Source organism: Elephantulus edwardii, unplaced genomic scaffold, assembly GCF_000299155.1.
Source record: "Elephantulus edwardii isolate Elephantulus edwardi_28Jun2011 unplaced genomic scaffold, EleEdw1.0 scaffold00001, whole genome shotgun sequence".
In the NCBI taxonomy this organism is placed as follows: Eukaryota; Metazoa; Chordata; class Mammalia; order Macroscelidea; family Macroscelididae; genus Elephantulus; species Elephantulus edwardii.
The window spans coordinates 37,556,024-37,578,747 of record NW_006399751.1 but is presented as its reverse complement, the minus strand read 5'-3'; the positions used below and the strand labels follow the sequence as shown (position 1 = coordinate 37,578,747).

The 22,724-nt window shown below is 37.0% G+C and overlaps 1 protein-coding gene across 1 annotated transcript in view; it reads right to left on the bottom strand.

Annotated features, from left to right (window-relative positions):
• LOC102853765 (titin-like) overlaps positions 1 to 22,724 on the bottom strand; it is a 294,430-nt gene that overhangs the window by 217,149 nt on the left and 54,557 nt on the right. Inside the window, exons 44-49 of the mRNA XM_006878955.1 lie at positions 21,120 to 21,308; positions 19,429 to 19,803; positions 18,262 to 18,837; positions 15,516 to 15,560; positions 1,752 to 4,412; positions 740 to 1,018 (exon numbers count right to left, since the gene is read on the bottom strand). Coding sequence (XP_006879017.1) covers positions 740 to 1,018; positions 1,752 to 4,412; positions 15,516 to 15,560; positions 18,262 to 18,837; positions 19,429 to 19,803; positions 21,120 to 21,308 — 4,125 coding nt within the window. The remainder of the gene's footprint in view (positions 1 to 739; positions 1,019 to 1,751; positions 4,413 to 15,515; positions 15,561 to 18,261; positions 18,838 to 19,428; positions 19,804 to 21,119; positions 21,309 to 22,724) is intronic.

Sequence of the window (22,724 nt, the reverse complement as noted above, 5' to 3'; positions counted from 1 at the left end):
AAAGAAGAAGAATTAGAAGAAGAATTAGAATTAGAAGAAGAAGAAAGAGGAGGAGGAGGAGATTGATTTGCTTATAAGGAAATTGAGCATACAGTGAGTGTTAACTATTTCACAATTACCCTGTGAGCCAATTAGGAAACTAAGCACAGAATACTGGTATGGTTTCTTATTTTAAATTTAGTGATAAAGTTTAGGGGAAGAATTCTATTCTGCAGTTCTGTATTAGCTCTTTACCTCACATTAGGGTTTAAATGTTATTTAATACTCTAGTTTTTTTTAGAAAGTTTGGAATTATGTTATTAGTGAACTGATTTCTAAACTATTACATAAGTCTGGGCATTATTTTATTTTTAGCACCAAACAACCCTAAAATGCTTTACATCAAGGGACAATCTAGTAGTTGTTAGCTCACACATTGCATCTAATCAGTTACTTTTAAAAAAACCCAAAAAACTAAGAAAAATAATTTTTTGAAGCCCCTTTTCATTTTATTTCTCTAAAATTGTTGTCAAAAGATTTATTTATTTTTTTTTAAATTCCTCTGCTCTTAGAAACAAGACTGGATATGATAATTTCTTATTTCATACAGTTTCCATAGTACCTAGCAATCATGTTACCATCTTGGTCAATGGTTTTTCCCATTGGCAGGACAAGAACTTTTCGCACCTGTATGAGAAAGGAAAATAGGCAGCACAATGATGAGGTAATAACGTCCATGTTAACGTGAAGAAGCATTTACCTGTCACAGTCAGAGTGGCTGTACAGCTGACACTGCCATACTCATTGGAGGCTTTGCAGGTGTATTCGCCACAGTCAACAACCTGGGTTCTCAGAATCTCCATGGTGGTGATGTAATTTGCTGACCGAATAGAACATTTGTCACTCTCATAAATTTCTCTGCCAGCTTTAAACCACTGGAATCGCACGTTGGGGGCAGTCTGAATCTCACAGGTGAATTTGGCAAGGTGGCCGAGAGCTACCTCCTGAGACTCGATTCGCTTCTTGATCACTGGGGCAGCTGGAAAGGGAAGCGGACTCCATTAGCATGCCTCCTGATCAACCATAGCTTTACTTCCTTTGTTAATGAAGTAAATCAATTGAAGTTGGTGAGGCAGATCACAGTTATTTGAGACAAGTGACTGCAAAATGAGAAAGATAATGTTGAAAGCAAAAGAAAGCAATATGCAACTTTCAGTACATCCAGTCATTGCTTTGCAGTGAGTTGTGAAGAAAAACACATTGAAATGTGATGTTACTGGCTCACATGCATAACAACATTATATATTCTTTAAATATACCATGCTTAGAACACTGAAGAAAATGGAAAAAAATATGGTGTACTAAATAAGGTGATGCTGTGAAACAACAAAAAAGAAATAGAAACACAAAAGGACAGATAACCATGGTTATTTTTAATTTGGGAATGACATAGGTGATTTAGGGATGGCTTTTTATTGAATATTAAAATATTTTACTAAAAAGCATGTTGATTTATATTGTAAAGAATTTGGAAGTATGTTTTCACTTGAGAACAAATACTAGTATAAATAAACTAGTAATGAACTATCTAAAATGGTAGTAAGGGACATGAAGGGGAGTTAATAACCATGATTATGTCTTTGATTTCATTGTTTTTCCCAAACGTATTTCTTTTGCCAGTGGCAGGTAAGCAAAAATTCAATGGTGAAATCTCAGTCATGGCAATCCAGTGAATGTTAGAGCTTGATCTCTTTAATCCTGAAAAATCCAACCTCTTTCCACTACAGTGAGTTTTGCTGAAGTTGTTGCTTTTCCATAGTCATTCAAGGCCTCACAGACATATTCTCCTTGATGTTCTTCTGCATTTACTTTGTCAATTACTAATGTATATGTATTTTGATCTTGGAAACACTTGAACTTTCCATCTAAAGACACCAGTTTACTTCCAAAATACCAGTTCACCTTTTTAGCGTCTATTATGGAGGAAGTGAGGCGTGTGGCACCATGTTCCTCAGCAATGGTGTCTTCCAAGGGCGCATGGATAACTGGACAGCCCCCTGAGACTAAGCTGCCCTCACCTTCTCTCTCTTTTGCTGTAACCCTCTCCTCATTACCACTTTCAGAGAACCTCTCGTTTTCCTCTGACAGTCTTAGTTTTTCATCTTGATTTTCATCAGAGAGAGCTGCCCCAACAACCTTATCACTAACAACTGTGGTAGCTGCAAGTTTGACCTGACTGTCCACTTTAAAAGAGCTGACCTCTTCTGCTGAGACAAGATCTTTAGATTCTCCTTCTGGCTCAGTGATTATTTCCACATTCTGTGAATCTGAGAAAGAGTCCATCTCTCCCTGCAAGTCCATTTCAGCTCCCTTCTGAATTCTGGGATCCTCAGCTATCAAAATATTTTGTTCCTCACATATAATAGAGCACAAAGCATCCTTAAGTTCAGTCTTCAGATTGGCTATCTGAGGATCAATGCCTTCAATAGTGATGGTCACTTCTCCAGTTACAGACTTCACTGAAGTAATAAGGTAGGTGCACAGGATGCGTTTGGGCTCTTGAGTGAAGTTTATAGCCTTGACCTCCACCTTGGCGATATCTCTTAGCCACTCAGAAAAAAGACTCGGTTGCTCCCTGGCCACTGCTGCCTGCAAAGCCTTGCGGATCTGAGTTTTCAAGTTTAATCTCTGTTCATCTGGAATACCAGCAAGCAAATTCTCCTTAGAAAGAAAGCCATTTCCCTGTATCTCCTGCACTTCCGTTATTGTCCTTGGCTCTTTTATAGACTCAATTGTTTGGTTTGGAGGCGTTGTTAAATTACCAGAGCGCTCTTCTTTGTGCAACACCTGCTTTTCTTCGAGAGCCAAAGGAAATCTCAAAGACTTGCCTTCCTCAATCTTGGCTGCAGAATCCCGTCCTGCACTTTCCAGTTGATTGGCACTCTCTAACATGACTCCCCCTTCTTCTATGCACATGTGTTCTGAAGGCATCTGGGGTTCATAATTTACCTCAGATATGACAACATCGGGACCCTTGAAACATTCCACACATCCCTCAGCTAAGCCCTGGGTCAGGATGAGAGCACTCTGCGCCTCTTGCCTCTGAAGACTCGCACTCTGTTCTTCACCCTCTGCAGGCACTACCATCTCTTTTGGTAAAAGTACTTCCTCAGCCACAGTACTCACATACGAATGCATTGGGGATTCGACTGAAGACTCTGGGAAACTCCTTTCAGGTTCAGCTAATGAAGCCTGCAGTTCAGCTGTTAGTGAACTAATGTCTTTTGTGGAGACAGCATCTGCAAAGATTTTCTCGGTATCTGACAACACCACTTGTGGTGTGGGCTCCTGAAGCATCAGTGTGTCTTTGGTGATGGTTTTCTGGGTCTGGTCAGTCTGCAGCTGTAAAATGGGAAGTGGTTCTTGGGGAGGCTCAGAAAGCACTGTGCTTTCAGGTGTGGGAATATCCTGCTCCGACACGACTGGAGATTGCAATGGCTGAGTTGCAATTTTCTGTTCTGAGTCAAAGGCCTCAGTGGAAAGATCCTTTAATGATGATGGTGGTGAAAGATCCCTTTGAGGAGTGCCGCCCTCTACAGGAGCCTCTGGTGTTGACTTCTCTTTGCAGGAGGAATAAGTCACTTCCGTGTCTTCTGGCAGCACTTGCAGTTCTGCAGTATAAGTAGACTCACCCCAGACATTCTCTGCTGTACAAACATAGAGTCCACTATCTTCCCTTTGAGGGTCATTGACAATGAACGTCCCGGAGCCATCAGGGTTATGAATAATAGTGTAATAAACATTGGTGCAAAGCTGCTTATTGCCTTTGAGCCACAAAATTGTGGGTGGGGGCTCCCCGAGTACCATGTACTCAAAGATGGCAGGGACCCCTTGAGCACACTGAATTAGTTGTAACTTCTTAACAAAATAAGGAGGACAAGGCTCTTCAAGCTTTTCTAGTGGCTTCTCCACTGCTAATTCTGATTCCCTTTGCCCCTCTCCCTTGGAACTTATCTTTAAATAGGCACTACACTCGGCCTTTCCATGTTCATTACTGGCAATACACGTGTACTCTCCCTCGTCCTCCAACTTGGTGAACAGAATAATCAGGCTGTGATCATTACGGTCATAAACAAATTTGTAGTCAGCAGAAGGGGTTAACATTACGCCATTGAAGAACCACTGAATTTTAGGTTTGGGAATACCAGTGACAGTAACTGACAGTTTAGCCACATCCCCACTGCTTATTTCAACATTTGAAACTTCTTTGACAAAAATTGGGGCTTTTCCTTCATTTTTGGAATCTAAGTTAGTGGCATGAACTGGAGATTCAGATAAAAGTTCAAGTGTTCCATTTCTAATAGGTAACTGAAGGTCACAGCTAGAAGTTTGTAGTCCTTCCTCCTCGGGAGACAGAAGAGAACTAGAAAACTCTGTATGGGGAAGAAATGATGATTATTTTATTATTAAATGCTATTTAATCAAATAAAGAAAATAGAAGCTAAACAACTGTATGCTTTTTAATGCTTCCTGAAACTGTAGTTACTCTGATAATAAAAAGGGAATATTTCTAAATTTTACTCTTAGCTTTTTATATAAACTATAGACATTGAGCAAATGCATTTCTCCCATTTCACTTGTGTGAGCACTTTACACATTTTTATTACAATCTTATGACAGATCTCTGTTGTGATATAATTTCATCTTTAGAGTTTGAAAAAACACTGGCTAAATGTTTATAACAAAAGATTCCAGAATTGTTACTATCAATTTGTGAAAATATCCAGTATTATCATATATACTTAAGATTTCCTTGAAGTTAAAGACTTGCTATTTCCAAAATGAAACATAGATGCTGTAGTTACTGCTTCTACATGGAAATTATTGTTAAAAAAAGGCACAGCAGTTTGGATTTGTCAGAGGAACTCTATTTTCTGTACTATATTCTTTTGTTTCTGCTAATTACTACATTATCTCAAGAAAACTCACTTAATAAAACTTTTTAAAGTCAAGATAGTCAAGAAAGTGGAAGAATAGAAATAAAAACAACAGCAATAGAACACTTTGATTGTATTTTATTGTGCCATAAAAATTACACAACAATGTTGGACACAAAAACAAAGTAGTGAGTAACAGTTGTTCTTTAAACAGTACCACAAATTAAAGGATGGAATATGTGTGCAGTGTGATATCAAATAATTGGATTTTTTCTGTTAAACTTGTTAAATATGTAGAGCCCTGTTAATCATAGCTTGACTACATTATTAAAGCCAGCTTTATTATTTTACTAGATTACTCCATTTGGATGCATAGAATAACCTACCGTCTTGTGCTCTGGTGCATGTGAGTTAGAAAGAAGGACCTTAGGGTCTGTTGGCTATAAATATACTGGTATAAGTCATATCTATTGCATGTAGATAATATATTGATTTATTTCTTAAATTAATAAGCCCTAAGCCCATTGGTTAATTTCATATACTAATGTTAACCACTTAACTTTCCACTTGATTTGTGTTATTACTCAAGCCAGCTTTCTCCTCACCTGAACTCCCAAAGTATCTATTACATGAATGAATATGAATACAGTTAAAATATTCCTATTCACGTAAAAGTGGAAATAGTTTTAATTTTTTTCAATACTTCTAAGCATGGTATATAGCAGTCATAAAAAGATAGTAAATGAAATTAAAATATGCTAAAACATTAAAGGTATAGCTTAAATTATGTAGTAACACCTAAAAATTGTGTCTGAACTCTACTCTGTGATAAAATGAATTCTTTATCCAACATCAAATAAATTAATTTTTTAACTTTTAAGTGCCATTGAGTCAGAAAATGTAAAAATCTATTTCTATAGCAATTAGTAAGTAAACCAAGTGTAGAAAAGAATTCTTTTTCTTTGTTGTTATTCTGTATATTCTCTAATTCAATGTTTTAGAGATTAACAGAATTTTAATGTGAAAAACTAAAAGTCTCTTTTCTTATAGAAATAAGATATTGCTCAGTTCTTTCTGTGGACTCAATAGGGCATCAAACTTTTATTTTTGTAAGAAGTTGGTTTTGAACTATTGTTATGCTGTGTGTTGCTTAGGAAAGTATCCTGTGATGCTCTGAATTTCTTATTTAAATATCTGTGACCAACACTAAACTAAATCCTTAAGTCCTGAGCCACAAAATTAGAGATCGGTAATTTATGTTTTGATATAACATATCACTAATTCTTTCTACAACTGACTCTTGCTTACACAAATGTTTATTGGGTGAGGTAGAAATGATTACCCCACTATGGTGTTTCTGATCTTGATGAATTATGATGAACTTCAATAGGTTTTAATCATCTTCTTTTCTTTTTTTGTAGGGGTAGTGGGAGAGAGTAACTAATTGTACTATCTTCAGTATTATGTATTCTCCCAATTGCTTCTTTAATTTGATAAATTTTTAAAGAGTAAGTAATACAGAAATATAAAACTTATAGATAAAAGAAAAACAAGAAATATAAGTTGAAAATAGCATATGTGAATTTCTTTTGTTGAAAATGAAAATGAATGTTTTTTAGTATGATCATGGCACTAAAATTCTACTCAATGCAGTGACAAATATAGCTATTAATTTAAGGAAATAAGATTAATCATTTAATTACCATATCCTATTTCTTGCATTATCAGCTGCAAAACTAAAATTTATCCTCATTTATATTTTAAAAAGTTACCACTGGGATGACAGACTTTGGGGTTATCCTGAAAAAATCATCTGTAAGGTCTTTTAGTCCTATTCCCTCATTTTCAGATATGAAAACGAAGTTTCTTTATATTTACTACATTTTACATAAGTAGACTTAGGTTTACATTTATTGTAGAATGCTAATGATTTTTTAAAGTTATTATAATTTTGAAAAGAGTAGCATCATTTTAGAAAAACAATTTTTAAAGGAAATTTCATTACTGCCAACTTTTAAAATATTTTTAAGCCATTTTAATAAAGAAATTAAGACAAAATGACAGGAATGCTTACTAAGTTATTTATAAATAATCTATAGTATTATCATAATAAATTGTCATCTTCTCTCAAATTTTAAAAGTCTCCCTTTCTGCTTATAGTAAAATTCTGTAAAATAGATAATTTAAGTACAATAGGTAAATATCCATTTATTCCTCCTTTCCCCCTTCATTGTCATTAGTTCAAAGCAACTCAGAACTGAGCCTCCACTGGTTTTCTGAGGCTGTAAATCACACAGATTGATTAATTCTATTTCTCCTGAGGAGACACTAGTGGATTTGAACCACTAGAAGAACCTCATGGCCTTTGAGGCAACAGAGCAGCTCTCCAAAGACCAAGTTAATACTGCATTGATCAGTTAATGCCATCTCAAAAATAGAGAAGGTGAGGTCTTTTCAAAGATCTTTATTAGCATCTTCTGTAAATATCTAGGTGAACTCCACAAAGAAATCATTATTGGCCCCTTCAAAAGCAGCATTATTTAAAACATTTAAGAAGATAATAATAATCAAAATGGTTTAAAAAGTGCCAAATAGGGTATGTTAAGATTAGTGCAAAACATTATAGAATTAGTTACTTACTGGGAAGGACTTTTTCTATTCCAAATGCAAATAAATAGGCATGGGTGTGAAGACTAAAGGTTAAAATTACAAAATTAAGCTATAATAAAAAACTAAGCTTATCATCAGAGAGATTTGCTCTTACCAGTTAATCTGTGTGTCTCATCTGACATAGTCTTCCATTTTACTCTACTTTGGCAAATATTTCAGCTGAAACAATTTTGTGAAGGAGAAACGAGAGTAAAGCAGAAGCACAAAGAATTAGGTAGCCATGGATATATTTAATAGTTTTTGAGGATTCACAGCATAATTGACACGAGTGATGATTCCACAGTTTCAATAACAGAATATTTACATGTATTACAAAGATGAGATTTTGACAGAGAAATTATTTCCCCAGTGGTCTTCAATGTAATGCATCTGATAGAGAGAAGTATTTGGAACTTTATTAAATAGCTTTACAATTTGGAAACTATGAAAGCACTCCAAGTGTAGAAGTTACTGAGGCACGAGAAGTGACATTGTGCAGGAAATGTTAGGTGAGAGTGAGCGATGCATGGGTCTCTGCCATTCCTGATTTGTTCACAGCTACACATCTGTACTCACCTTCATCACTTTTTATTATACTTGTGATAAATAGGTTGTGGAACCCCATACCACTTTCCTCAGAACTGAATCTCGAGCCTTGAACCAATTTACCATCTTTGAACCAATTCACTGTGGGCCTGGGAGAGCCACGAACTAAACACTGGAAATAGGCTGCTGTTCCCAATGGTGCATAACAGTCAGAAATACCTTTGATAAATCTGGGGGGCCCTTCCACCACCTGGAATTCAAAAAAGCTGTCTGAATATTTGCTCCTTAATAACAATTCTTCCTTCAAGCTGCTTAATGTCACCTTACTTTTCTTTGTTATTGTAGCAAATATTTCATTATCTCCCATGGTGAGGAATCCTCGGCAAATAGCCTCTCCTACGGAATTCATAGCTCTGCACCTGTATGTTGCACTATCTAAAAGACATGCATTTCGAATTCTAAGGGTATGACTTCCTTTCTCCTCACTAATGACATATTTATCATCATCTGGCTCAATACACATGTATTCTTTATACCATTTAACTTCAGGCGTAGGAATACCTATGACTGAACATCTGAATACAGCATCTGCATTTTCTGGAACTCTAAAATCACAAATGGGTGTTACAAAGCGAGGAGGCATTTCAAATACTTCCAGATCAATTTTCAAATCTCTGTCCTCTTCTTTGCTTGATGCCATATTTTGATCCACTAAGTTCAGTGGAAGAACATCTAAACTCACAATCATGCTTTTATGATCAGCAGTAAATTCAGGAACTGTGACTATTTTCACTTGCTTCTCAAATTCCTGAACATCTTTTTCACTTAACTCAACTTCCAGGACAATTTCTTGAGGAGAAGGTGTTCTTGATGATGTCGTGTTTTCCAGATCAAACTCCATGACATGCTGGTGTGTTACCGGAGGTGGCAACGCCACTGCCCTGTCTCCCTGGGGTATTACATCTATATTTGCAAAGCTCTTTGCTTCTCCAATGATGTTCACAGCATGGCACATATACTCTCCCTTGTCTCCCTTTTGGATGTTAGAAATTTCCAAAGAGCATACATTACCCACCCTTTCTATTTTGATTCTTTCATCTGGCTCAAGCAAAGATTTATTGAGATACCATTTCACCCCAGGAACAGGAAGACCCTCAACTTCAACAATGAAGCCCAATGTTGTGTTTTCATATATCTTCCTTTTTGTCAGAGGTTCAATGAATGATGGAGGCATTTCATTGTCCTTGGGTTCAACGGCTTCATTGGGTGTGCCAAATGAATCTGAGCGCCACATGTCACACACTGAACTCCTTTCCTCTGTAGGTGTATGGAAAAGCTCACGGGGTGTACTATCCTCCCTTTGCATTCTTGATGTGTGCAAGTTCATGTTTCCAGTGGGTTTTGGTCCTCCTGTAGGGGTAGAATATCTCTCTAGGGTCTCCCCTGGGGGCGTAGAATATCTCTCTAATGCCTCTCCTGGGGGTGTAGAATATCTCTCTAATGCCTCCCCTGGGGGTGTAGAATATCTCTCTAATGCCTCTCCTGGTGGTGTGGAGTATCCTTCTGTTCCTTCTCCTTCAGAAAGGGTTGAGTATCTTTCAGCAGCCTCCACAACTTCTGAATGAGCCGAGGACTGCAGAGTTGGATCTGAAGGAGTAAAATACAAATCAGTTGATTTTGGAGATTCAAAATGTTCAACCGATGATGGTGGCGTATAAAATTGGTCTAACTCAGAGATATCGTCACTGCTTGTGCTTCCTACATCAATTGAAATATCTGATTCAGGAGAAATGGGGCGACCCAAGGCTTCCTGTTGTTGGTTGTAATATTCATACACAGTGTTGAAGGTCACCTCTTCAACTTCCATTGACGTGACAGATTCACTCTGAAGAAGTTTTGCTGTGGGTTTGGTGTCTGTAGATACAGGAACCTCATGCTTTCCAGCAGCAATTAAATATTGTGTTAGTGAGGTCTCTGATTCCATCATTTCAGGTGTGGGTGCCTCATCCAATTCTGGAACATTTTCAGGGAAACACGTTTCTTCCATCTTTTCTTCTTCAATTATGGAGGAAGTTGTTTCATTTTGATCTTGACTTTCTTCTGGGCATTTTTCTTCTCCAGAGCCATCAACTTTTTCCCTTAGGGGTTCATTTGGAATCTGAAGTTCTTCAGTCATCAGGAAAGGGAAGCACTGAGTCAGGGAGAGTTTTCTCTGGAGTGTGTCAACCTCCTGGACAATGTCACCTTTGTGTTCATCCAAAGTGCCATTTACGTTTCCTAGGGTCCCACCATCCTGTCCTTCGAATGACACTGACTCAGATTCCAGTGGATATTCTTCCTCCACTCCACAAACCTCTACGAGCATTTCCTCATTGGCTGCTGCTTTTAAATGTGAAATGAAGCCTCCATTTCCATTTTCTGGAGAAATGCTTTGCTCAGAAGGCTCACCGTCTCCAACATGTGCAGAAGAAGTTTGATGAAGTGTGCATGACTCACCGTGAATTTCTTCAGAAAGAGATTGAAGAGAAAGCTCAGTTTTTATAATGTTGAAATTCTGTCCTTTTTCATGCAGGACTTCTTTTTCCAAACAAAAAGCATTTTCATCAATATCACTTTTCTCCATATAATTCCCAATTGGTAACTCCTTACTGGAATACATTTCTTGACTAGAAAATAGGTTAGTTTGTACATTTTCAGAGACATTCTGTACATCAGACTGTAATGTTTCAAGGTCAGAAGTTTCTTCTGTATATCGTGTTTCCCCGTGCTGTCTGCTTTCTTGCCATGGAAAGCCCTCAGCTGGCTCTTCTATGTGACAATACATTTGTTTTAGATCAAATACAATATTCTCAGTATCAGGTTCTTCAGAGGCAGAGTGTTGTATTTTCAAACAAGCTGCTTCTGATTGATCACTTTCAAATTCTTGGGATTTTACACTTTCATTTTCCATCTGAGAGTGAAATCGTTTTAAGTCAAAAATTACAGGCGTTGTAGGCTCAGCCCTTTCAAAAAATCCAGATTTCTCTATGGAATCAATTTCTGTGTGTTGTTCCCTCTCTTGACCCTCAGAGTCCTCACAGATTTGAGAGGAGAGTAGTTTTAAGTTCATTATCATGTTAGATGAGTCTGGTTCAGCTTGCTGAGTTATTTTCTCTGCTTGATATATATTGACATTAAAATCACAGGAAGTATCACTTGACCAAGATTCTTTTTGCTTTAAAGGAATGTCTCTGTCATCAAGTTTTCTTTTAGAAGTAATAAATGATTTCTTGGTAGGTCTTTTTTCTGGAAGTCCTTTATCTACACGTTGCAGCTTTTCAAATGCAATGATTCTATGCTTCACCCTTTTTCCTGGGAAGTGTCTCTCTTCACCAAAGGGTTCTTCGTATACAACAATAGGGACGTTTTTTGTTGTGTAACTATCAGTTCTTTCTAAGTGAATATTCGGCAAGTAGTCACTTTGGGCATGTTCTCGGATAGCTTCCTTTTCTGGTCCACCAAGTTCTTCAAAATCGTGGCCTATCTCTTTTTTAATTTGAACTTTGCCAAAATCATCAACAAATGGATAAGCTATACCCTCTTCCCTGTGCAAATGTGTTGGTTCATCTACATGGCCCTCTTTCTCTACATCCTGACAGGGAAGTTCAGTCCTGAACCGCTTGTTAATATTTATGGGCCGAGAAGCACCCTGCATAAATTTTGGTAGTTTCTCTCGAGAAGATGTGCAATGCACTTGTCCTTTTTGGTCTATCTGCTCAATTGTCTCAAGGCTTTGAAAAGAATCCTTTACAGAATATTCTTTTATATTAGACTGGGGATCAAAAGGACCACTTGGATGATCATGAAAATGCACTTTTATGGATTCTCCCTGAATCTGTACTTGTTGGTCTCTGGTGTATTTCTGATAAATTCCACTAATCTTGTCTAGTTCATGATATTCCCCGGAAGCCACAGGCTCCACTGTTAGATCTGAAACACTTTCAACCATTCCGGAACTGTTTTCAGCAACACATATATATTCTCCGGAATCATGAAAACTAATGTCATTAATATATAACCTATGGCTACAATTCAGTTCTTCAAACTGAAACTTCTGGCTCTGTTTTAAAAGGAGTCCATTTTGAAACCAGGTTACGACTGGTGGAGGCTCACCAGCTATTAAACATTCAAGTGCTATATAGTCCCCTTCTCTACAGGTGATGTGCTTTGGCATTTCTTGTAACATCTGTGGAGGCTCATTAGTAATATCAGAGGAAAAGATAAACTTATGTTTGGGTGAATGCACAACCTGAGCTCGAGGTGCTACTTCAGGTTCCAACTCAACAGGTTGAAACATTTCTCTTGACTCTTTATCCTGCTCTAGGGTAGGAGTCGCGGCTGTTATCTGAATTTCCACAGGAAAAGAAAGGGGTTCTGTCTCTGCAGAAGGAGAAAACAGAGGCTCGGTTTTTAAAATAGGGAGATTTCTTTGGTCCTCTTGTTTCAAAGATGGATGAACGCCCTTCACTTGGTCAAATACCAATGCCAATTCCTCCTCCTCAGCAGAGTAATCCTGGAACATTTGGACTTTTTGTGGGTTTAGGTCGTACCTTGGGTTTGCTTTCACTTTAAGTATGCTGGTTGTTTTTACTGTTCCATATTGGTTAAACAGCACACAAGTAATAGAACCTTCATTTTGAGGAAGAACAGAAGAAAAAGTTAATGTTGAACAATTTTCCAAGGTATGCAGTGTGATGAGGCCTCTATGACGTGGGACTGGTACATCATTGTTGTACCATGTCACAATGGGTTGAGGATATCCTTGGAAATGACATATAAACGTACAGCTGTCACCTTCATAGACTTCTTGAGATTCAATCTCTTGAAGAAATGAAGGAGGGCAACGCTGTGGACGTCTGTGGGAAGGATTTTCAAAGAATCTTGGGGGGGTTTCCTCCTGTTCAGTTTTCAATTCATCCACTTTTGCAGTAGCAAATTCTCTCTGATCACCTGTTCTCATTTGCTCACTATCTATTTTGTCGTTTTCTTTTGTTCTTATAGGTGTACCAAACGATTCACTGGAATATGGTATAATAACTTCAGATACATTTTCAGGGATCTCATATATGTCTTCATTCTTATTTGCCTCCATGGAGGCAAATGACTCTCCAATTACAGTTTTAGTTGTGATTTCTTCAAATTGTTCCTGCTGACTATTTTCATTTTCTAGACTCCTACTATATGAATAGTCTTCTGGTAGATTTTCCTTTATAAATACCTCTTGGCTCATTCTTATCTCAGTCTGGAGAATGCCTTCATCCCCAGGAGTTTGAAAGCTGGCCGGAAGGTCTCTATATTCTATATTTTGATTCATATGATTAGGAAGGACATGTGGACTTTGGACAATATCCTCAGTTGAAATATATACCTCACTCCTGGTGTCAGCTAGATCAGATACAGATCTGCTTTTTATTTTTTCTCTTGAGAATTGCATTTCTTTATTAATAGTTTCACTTCTCCATGTTCTTGTGCCTATTTTTGATGGCATATCTAAAAGGGATAATTTCCTTTTCTCCATTAAAATTCTTCTTGCTTCCCGTAAGCGTTGCAATTTCATTTTTGTCTCCTCGTCTAGAAAACTTTCACCAATGTGAAGCCATTCTCTTACATCTGATTTACTTTCTAAATATTCCTCATCATACAGAAAATCTGTTTTCTTGCCAGAACTTGTCTTGAAGTGTATAGTTCGCATCATTCCCTTTTGTTCTGCATCTTGTCTTTTATTAAATGGAGAGCCAGTAAACCTTAAGTCAACTTTTATCCTATCTTCTCTCCCTTCAGCTAAAGCCTCCAAGTTTTCATGTGTCTGTTCGGCCCTTTTCAGAAATTCTAAGTATTTCTCATCTTGCCCTTTTTGGATAACAAGCAGTGATGCAGTAGATTCAGCTGACCCTTCACTGTTAATGGCTAATAATCTATAACTTCCAGAATCTCTGTCTTGGACCCTTTTAACCTCTAAACTGGAAGAGTGATGATGCAAATCACTCTCTGTTTTGATCACCCTCCGAAGACCTGTTGGGATAGGCCTATTGTTATGAAACCAAGTTATCTCTGGAGTTGGACAGGCAATTAATTGACATGTAAAAACAGCTGGTTCGCCCTCTAAAACATATTTAAATGTCAGTTTCTGAGTGAAAGAAGGCTTGAAGTATTCAGGCCAGGAGCTGGTAGAAGATATTCTATTTGCATATCTTTTCGCAGCCACAGAGCCACAGTCCACGTCTTCGGAATCTGAAAAGGCATCACGTGTCTCCCTTTCTGAATGTTCAGATTCCCTCTCGGAGAAGAACTCTGAGGAAAAAGTAAATTATAAAGCATTTTACTATTTTCCACAGTACTTGAAAAAGTTGAAAAAAAATGAAATTTCAAAATAAGAAATAAAGTGCATGCTACAGATTCTCACAAATCCATAAAAAAAATTCACTCACCATATTTGTTCGAATAAACGCAACATCATGCTCTGTTTAAAAGATTCTGACACGAAAATCGTTCGTTGTCTGGTCTTTTCTTCAAACGGTTGAAATGTCTTCTTGAACGAGCAAAAGTGCATTTTGAAATAACATGTTCTTGTGCATATTTGTTTTGAGATCAGGAAATCTTTGTTGTTTAAATGGTGAAGATGCAAACTCTTACCTGACTTGCAGAGAGTGGAATAAACGCCCTTTCTGATCCTTTTGATTGCAGATTAAATTGTTATATTTTTGAAAAGTAACTAAAAATATATGCAAAAACTATAATCAAATAATTAGCTAAAATAAAATGAGAAGGCGTTTATTCGAACTAATACAGCTATAGAGTCACAATGTTATGCAAAGAAAAGCAGGCAATATGGATCACATAAGGCAGCTATCTGCAAGCCAGTGTAAGAGACATATCAATGTTAACGTGATCTATGTGAATGAAGTGTAAACCAGATGAGAATGTAACAGTTTCACACATCCTGAATAAAGTAGCATTTCAATTTGAATTCATTCATGATATTGCATTCTGAAAAGGACAGCTAGGTTATTGTCTATTGTTCAATTCAATTCACTGTGATTTTGACAACAAATTCTACTCCTAGATTTCATGCATCAAGATGACAACTTTTTCTATTACAGGCTTTTGAGAATGGTTGCAAATATGAAGTTGAATATGGCTGATAAATATTAAATACATAACTTTAAATAATAATAAAACAAATTACTGTGGAATGCATGTAACCACCAGCATACTGATTCAGGCATGCGGCATATTAATATACACTCTAAGAGATATATTTGTCTATGTCATTTCTCAATAGTATGAAGTAAAAGGAGGCAACTTTAAGGATTCTACTAATCCTTCAGAGTTTCTACTTAAATCTCACATTCATTTCAACAATACCTTTCATCTCCACCTCAATCCCTTCGTGAAAGATTGATTCAGGGGCTAAAATAGAAAGACACAGAAAGAGATTTCAGTGCTCAATTGCATTTCTTGCATTAACTCATGATTAATAGTATTAAACATGGCTCCCTTTATTATAACAGAAAACTCCACCCTCCAAATGCACAGAAAGTCCATGCCAAACAAATCAATGACCGGACAATGATGACAAAAATTTTAAAGCATTTTTATTTTCATTCTCTAGGAATTTTGCACTTTTAGGTCCATTATTTCCCATGCTTTTACATGCATTCAGAAAAGCAATCCACAAACTGAGTCCTCTTATGCTTTATGTCCTCCTGATTGAGTACTTGCTAAGATATGAAATCATTTTTAGAAGGAACATGCATTTCCTAGCTATTTTTAGTTGAGGGTTAGCCTCAATTTTTCCTACAGACTTAAGCATTTATAGTAAACACTAGCAAATAGTCCTTTGATTTGAACTACCCTTCAAAGCTTGAAACTACACAAAGTTCAATTACATATAAAGGAACAAAACAAAGACTTCTCAGCTTGAAATGGCTTTTATTATATAAGGCACAGGCACAAGCGTTTAGACACAGTCATCTCTGGGGCAGCTTCACGGATGAGGATGGAACCCTGATGCGGTTTTCACTCTTCTCTCCATGTTGCATTTTGTCAGGAGATTTTATTCCACGTTCTTCCGTTTCCTGTGGTGTTTGGCATGAAGTTGATGTTAAACTTGATGTTTTCTTTGATGATTCTCTTTTCACTTCATGAGTTGTTTTAATTTGTGATGCTCTGAGTGTTTTAATACTTTTAGTGTCTGAACCAAAGGTAATTTTTGTTACTGTTCTGGTTTGCGATTCCTTTGCTAGGTAAGAATAAAGTTAGGAGAAGGAATAAATTAGCTGTGTTTGTAAAACATGTGCTGCATTTAGAGAAGCTGGAATGTTGTTAGGATGAAAAGGAAAGGCAGCAGGTTAGTTCTAAAGCTGATGTAGGATACTTATATGTTTATTATACATATAAGGACTCTCTTAATATAGACTTTTCATAAAAGTTTTGCATTTCTCTGTGACTTTGGTGGATAAATCTAAAGCTTAGGTGATGGTGCCTGGCCAACAAAGCAAGAAATATAATGAAGATTGGCATTTTGTGAAATGATTTGATAACTGACTGATCCTTGATCACTGAAATACTGAAAAGGGGTCCATCTTTTAAGTTTCTTTTTTTCTCCCTGCCAAAAGCATCTTTTTCTTTCTTTTTTATTGTGATTTTAATGACGTTTACAGAAAAGTTGGGCTTTCCAAGAAAAATGTGTTAGTTCTTCAAGAACACTCTATAAGCATAATAAATTAGAGCAAAGCAAACTGGAAACCTTAGGGCAAAGCTTGCCCTTGCAACATTCTGTTCCATTACTGTATGAAAATAGTAAGTCTTCAAGAAGCTACTTGATGGAACTACATTTTCCCCCACCTCTACCACACAGCCAGTTCTCAGTTATATTGCTGCAGAAACCGTCACATCTGTCACCAATGTGACTTGCGGACAACATCTCCAGATAAATAATCTCTCTGGGTGCTAATGGTGGTTATAGGAGCCAGCAGCTACAGTGGAATGGAGGATCAACTCTGTGGATATGAAATTTTCCATCTCATTTACATAAACAGATCACAGTCACTGATCTTAGTACTCCCTCTCTGGGCTTTGGCAATATAATCTGAAATCTACAATTAAGAAAGACAAAAGTCTCCTTTTGTTGAATGCATATTAGAGACACTGTAAGTCAAACAGACAGTCTGATTCTGTCCACTGAGTGAGAAGGAAAAGCACTGTTTCAATATTCACTGCAGAGATGATTGTGCATACATTATATTTCTCCAGTTCATCTCTAATCCTTTCAAATGCTGGGACCAAGGTCAGGGAGTTACATGAGGCCACAGCTTTCTCAAAGACTTGACTTTTGATATGTCTAAACTTTTTCAACCAGCTTCCTTCAAAGGGAATAAATGAGGCCTTTTTTTTTGCCTGCAGATACACAATATAAACTTCTAGTAGCTGAAGAATAATTTTCTCTTTTAATTGGTATTTGATAGGAGTATCATGAACAAGAACTTTTTGCCTGCCCTAAAAAATTTATCTATGCCCTTCCAGACACTCTAGGGAATCAAGCATAATAAACAAAAATCATAATCTTACTATGAATTAATTATACAATTCCAGGGGAACTTGGGCCGATTAAAGAGGTATCCTTTATTGAAAAGTAACTAAATACTATTAATTTTGGTCCAGATATTATTTTTCAGAGTCTTATATTCTATTTTTCCCTCATCATTAAAAACGTTCAGAACCTCCAGAGATCTTAAAATAGAGGGTGAACATTCTTGAGCTTATTCCTAATAAAACAATCAAATTTAAATTTATCATAGCTGTAGACACAGTAGTAACTATTACTTCCTAATAGAACTATATGATATTCTGTCTTTGATAAATCTCTTAGGTATGGTGTTTGCTAAATACTCGAAAAAGCCGCCCATATAGAATAAGTGTTAACTTTTTTAGTCTACATTTCAAATTCAAACTTTAGAAAAAAAATGGGCTGACTTCATAAGTCATTTAGGAATGGAGAGATAATTTAGAGATATTATAATTAATATACTCATACATTCCATTTATATGGCAGGAAAGCTGCAGAAGCAATGAGGATGAAATGAAGCAAGTTTTAGCAAAATCAAATAACCACCTTCTACTCTTAGTACTGCTGATGTTGTCTTCTCTCCAAGCTCATTGTGTACAATGCAGCTGTATAATCCTTGGTCTACCAGCTGAACATTAGATATGGTAAGAAATTGAATATTTCCATCTTTTGACTGCTTCATTCTCTCAGATTCCTCGATCTTCACCCCTTCATGTGTCCAGGTAATACTGGCAGAAGACTCATCTTCTAAAACACAGAAGAACTGAGCAGTGTCCCCACACTTTACAGTGAGGTCCTGAAGGTGCAGGAGAATGTTTGGTGCTGCGTGTACTGCCTCTTCACTGTGCTTCCCAGATAGCTCAATGCCTTCTTTGATTTGTGAAAGGGATGCCATATGGTGCAGCTTTATATCTTGAACTGACGCAGTTCTGTGGGTTGAACTTTGAGATACACCTTCGAAAACCTGCACTTCATAGTCATATGATGATCCTTGAAATGACTTAACTTCCTTTTGGGATATTTTGATCTCCTCCTTTGTGAAAGAGGAATCTGCCACTGCCTGGGACTTGGTGGACTCTTTTACATCTTTCCCAGAACTTTGCCTATCTAGGGCTTGCACTGTATAATCAAGTGACAAAAAAAAAAGAAAGAATAATATTAAGATCTAAGCTTTGCCACTTGGCTAAGTTAGTAACACAAAATGCCATGGAAGATGAAGATGAAAGACACCATTGTCACTTGGAAAAAAAACATGCTAGATGCAGTGTGTTCTAGGATGTCAGCATCGGCACAGAAGAAAACTCATTCCCAGTGATAAATGGATGATGAAGTCTCATGCAGATGCTACAGTGTCTGATTCCTTCTTTTTGTTGTGATCCCAGTTAGAATATCCATTTCTCTCTACCATATGCTTTAGCAATGATAATATAACAGCAAGTAGATCATTTGTTTAGAAAAGTGAAAATGCCCAGAGAAATCTGGACCCTCACAAAGTAATGACTAATTCTCTAAACTGAAATTCAATCTCTAGATCAAAATACAGAGGTGAACCACAACTGAGGATTTAAGGGGGATTGTTGGGTGGTACTTATTAGTGAGTTAGAGGCTAACTACAGTATGCAATGAGACAAATAGCAGAGGTTTCCATTAGTAACGAAGGGACTAAGAAGTATGCATCAAGTCAAAGTCCTTGAAGAAAGGTGGCTTTACCTTTTGGACTCACTGTGAGGGCAGCTGCACAAGTTGCTTCCCCAGCACTATTGGTTGCCTTGCAAGAGTACTGCCCAGCATGCTCTGAGTAAGCATCAACTAGAAGCATTAAAGCCATGCCTGTGGACTCCTCAAAATGGAAAACTAGATCTTTTCTTGGTAGAATTGGCTGTTGGTTATGAAACCACTGGATTTGTGGCTTGGGAATGCCAGAAACTCTGGCATGAAATCTGACTGTCTCCCCGCTGTTCACCCTGAGGCTTGATAGAGGCTGGATGAAGATGGGCTTTTGGCCAAGGGACTCCTTCTTAAAGGAAACTGATGAAGAAACATGCCATTGAGAATTTGATGTGACTTCTTCAAACTGGCTAAATCCTGAAAAGAAGCATGTCAACTTTTAATGTCTTACTCTGTGTTGAAACCAGAACTCATTTGGAATTGTCTCCCAACCTGGACTAGAGTCCAGTCCAATCCTCACGCCTTGCCATTGTATGTCACCGTGGAGTCAATGCTACAACTATTCACACCCATGTCCCAGATACAAGTAGGTTAAGAACTTCACTGTATTGTTCATGCTGGCAATAGTGTGGGCTAGAAAAAGATTTAAGTATTCTTGTGTTCATTTTCTTTTTCTGTTCTGATTCTAAAACCAGGTGTATTATTTTGTAAACCATTTTAAATTAATCATTAAGACCTAGTCAAGTATTTAGAGAAAATAAAATGAAAATTTTTATTAAATGCTTAAAGGGAAAAACCCAGACATTGTCTTTGTTCTTTATATATTTATGCATACATACTACATTGTAGACTAAATTCACTTACAAAAGATTTGCCTGATTATATGAAAAAGTTCTCTTTGTTTTGAATAGGATCCTGGTGTCACTCACTATAGGATGAGTATTGGCCTGCCAACCAAAAGGTTGGTTGTTCAAGCCCACTAGTTGTTCCAGATGAGAAAGATGAGGTTTTGTCTTCTTACTGTATTCATAACCTTGGAAACCCTAAGAAGCCTCTCTACTCTACTCTATAGGATCATTGTGAGTTAAAACCAACTCCATAGCAGTGTATTTGGTTTGAATAAAAGGGCCCTTACCATAGAGAAAGTGTTCTGGTTATGTTTTAAGAGCTTGAATAACAGAAATGTTTTTTTTTTTTTTCCCTGAATAACAGAAATGTTAAGCCATCTTAGGGCTGGATCCTTCATCACTCAGGCATTCTGTGAATGATGGTGAATTTATCAAATTGGTGGATGGACCGGAAATCGTCCATTATTGCTTCTGTGTAATCATGATTTTGTCAGCCCAGTAAGGTGAGGATCACACTCCTAGATTTTTAAAATACAGATCTTGATCCTAGCCACATGAGAAAATCAATCCACCTATTCCCTTAGGATATTCCTCCCCATTCTGATACATGCTGATCAGGAAGCATGAGGCCGATAATGACAGCAATACATTCTAAAACACGCTAGAGACAAAGCAGGACAAGACAAAAAAGTAACGGTTCATGATTCATAATGAGAAGGAATTAAATGAAAAAGAAGAACACTGCATATAACATGAAAAGAATTAGTTGAATGAATAGAAATGGTAGGACCAAGAATGATTTACATGAAGTATTTAGTGATTGTTACTGACATTGTGAGATTAGATTTCTCTTTAGACGTGATTTGTAAAAGTGCTTTACTGTACCTTCCAGTCTCAAGTTGCCTGTGCTCGACACTTGACCTACAGCGTTACTAGCAACAAAAGTATAAATTCCTTCATCTTCTGGATAAGCTTCAGCAATTTCCAGCTGGTAAGTGTCTTCAAACTGAGTCATTATGAAGAACCTAGATGGCTTGATTTTCTTGTCTTTGCTGTACCAAGATACTTTTAGATCTGTGTCACAAAAAGAAAATACTTAGGTTCCCAAAATGAACGGATATTCATTTTATTTACCTGACACTATATAGTCTTAATCTTCTTGTCTCAATTTCATGGTTTTCTTAATAACATTATTTTTTTTAGTTTGGGAATGCTGTTTTATGATTTCTTTTAATTTTCGAGAAGGAAGTATCATTCTGGAAAAATTCAGCTTGTTTTTAAGCTTATAGAGCTGGTTTTAATATTTGAGATTTGGAGATGTGAGATACAGTCTTTTTATGCATTTGCATGTCATGCTGTAGAAGCAGGGGCAGGCTTCTTACACATTCGGTGACCTTACGGAAGAGACAGTCCTAAGAAATAGTCACCGTGAAGGATCTTATTAGGAATTACGGTTGCCTACTAGGACAGAGAACCAGGAGAACCTCTGCCTTCAGTGTGCAGAAAAATCAATCAAACAGAAAGCTCAGAAAAGCAGCATTCCACAAAGTTTAAATAGACATCCTTGAAAGCTAAAGAGAAAAGCCTCTTATTTTTTTATTACCAATGAGCAGCTTCTCAAAAGGCATCAAGTCACTGGTATATACAGCACAAATAACTACACAGATGATTTTTAAAATGTAAGGAAAATTTTGACCTCTTAAATATGGTTACCTAGTTTTCAAAGTGACAGTTATAATGAATTACTGTGAAAAAGAAAACTAGCTACTTCCACATATGGATTTCAGCCATATTACAAACACACAAAACCAAAAATAACAGAGTATATTATTATGTTGTAATAGTTTTGAGTAATATGTGCTTCAAGAATATTTTTTTTTTTTTTGCTACCATTGAAATAATGTAAGTCTAGTGACTGGATGAGTGTTAAAGTGAATGACGAGTGTCCATCATTGTTAGCCTCATTATAATTTTTTTATCCAGCTGTTACGCTGTAAGTGCTTAAATGATACCGACTTGTCATCCAGAGAATAATTTTGTTTTCCTAATTGTCAGGGGTTGTTGTTGTTGTGTACCATCCAGTTGGGACTGACTCATTGCTGACCCTGCAGCGGGCTTACAAAGACAGTAAATTGAACAGGAGGAGACTGGTCATCCTTCAGCAGAGCAGCTGGTGAATTCAGACTACATGACTTTGGAATTGCAGTGCAGTTTTTTACCACTAGCCACCAGTAGGTGTGTTCTAAATTGTAGTCCTTTCATGGCTAGGACCAAAGAATAATACACTTGACTGTGGCCTAGAATTTTTCTATGTGAAGTAAATGAAATACACAGATTACGAGTATATTATACAGGTATATGGGCGCTCTGGTGGTCTAGTGAGAAGAAGCTGCACTGCAATCTCAAAGGCACACAGTTTGAATCCACCAACTACTCTGTGGGTAGGTTATCTTCTCTCAGGAGATTTACTGCCTCTGAGAACCCACTGGA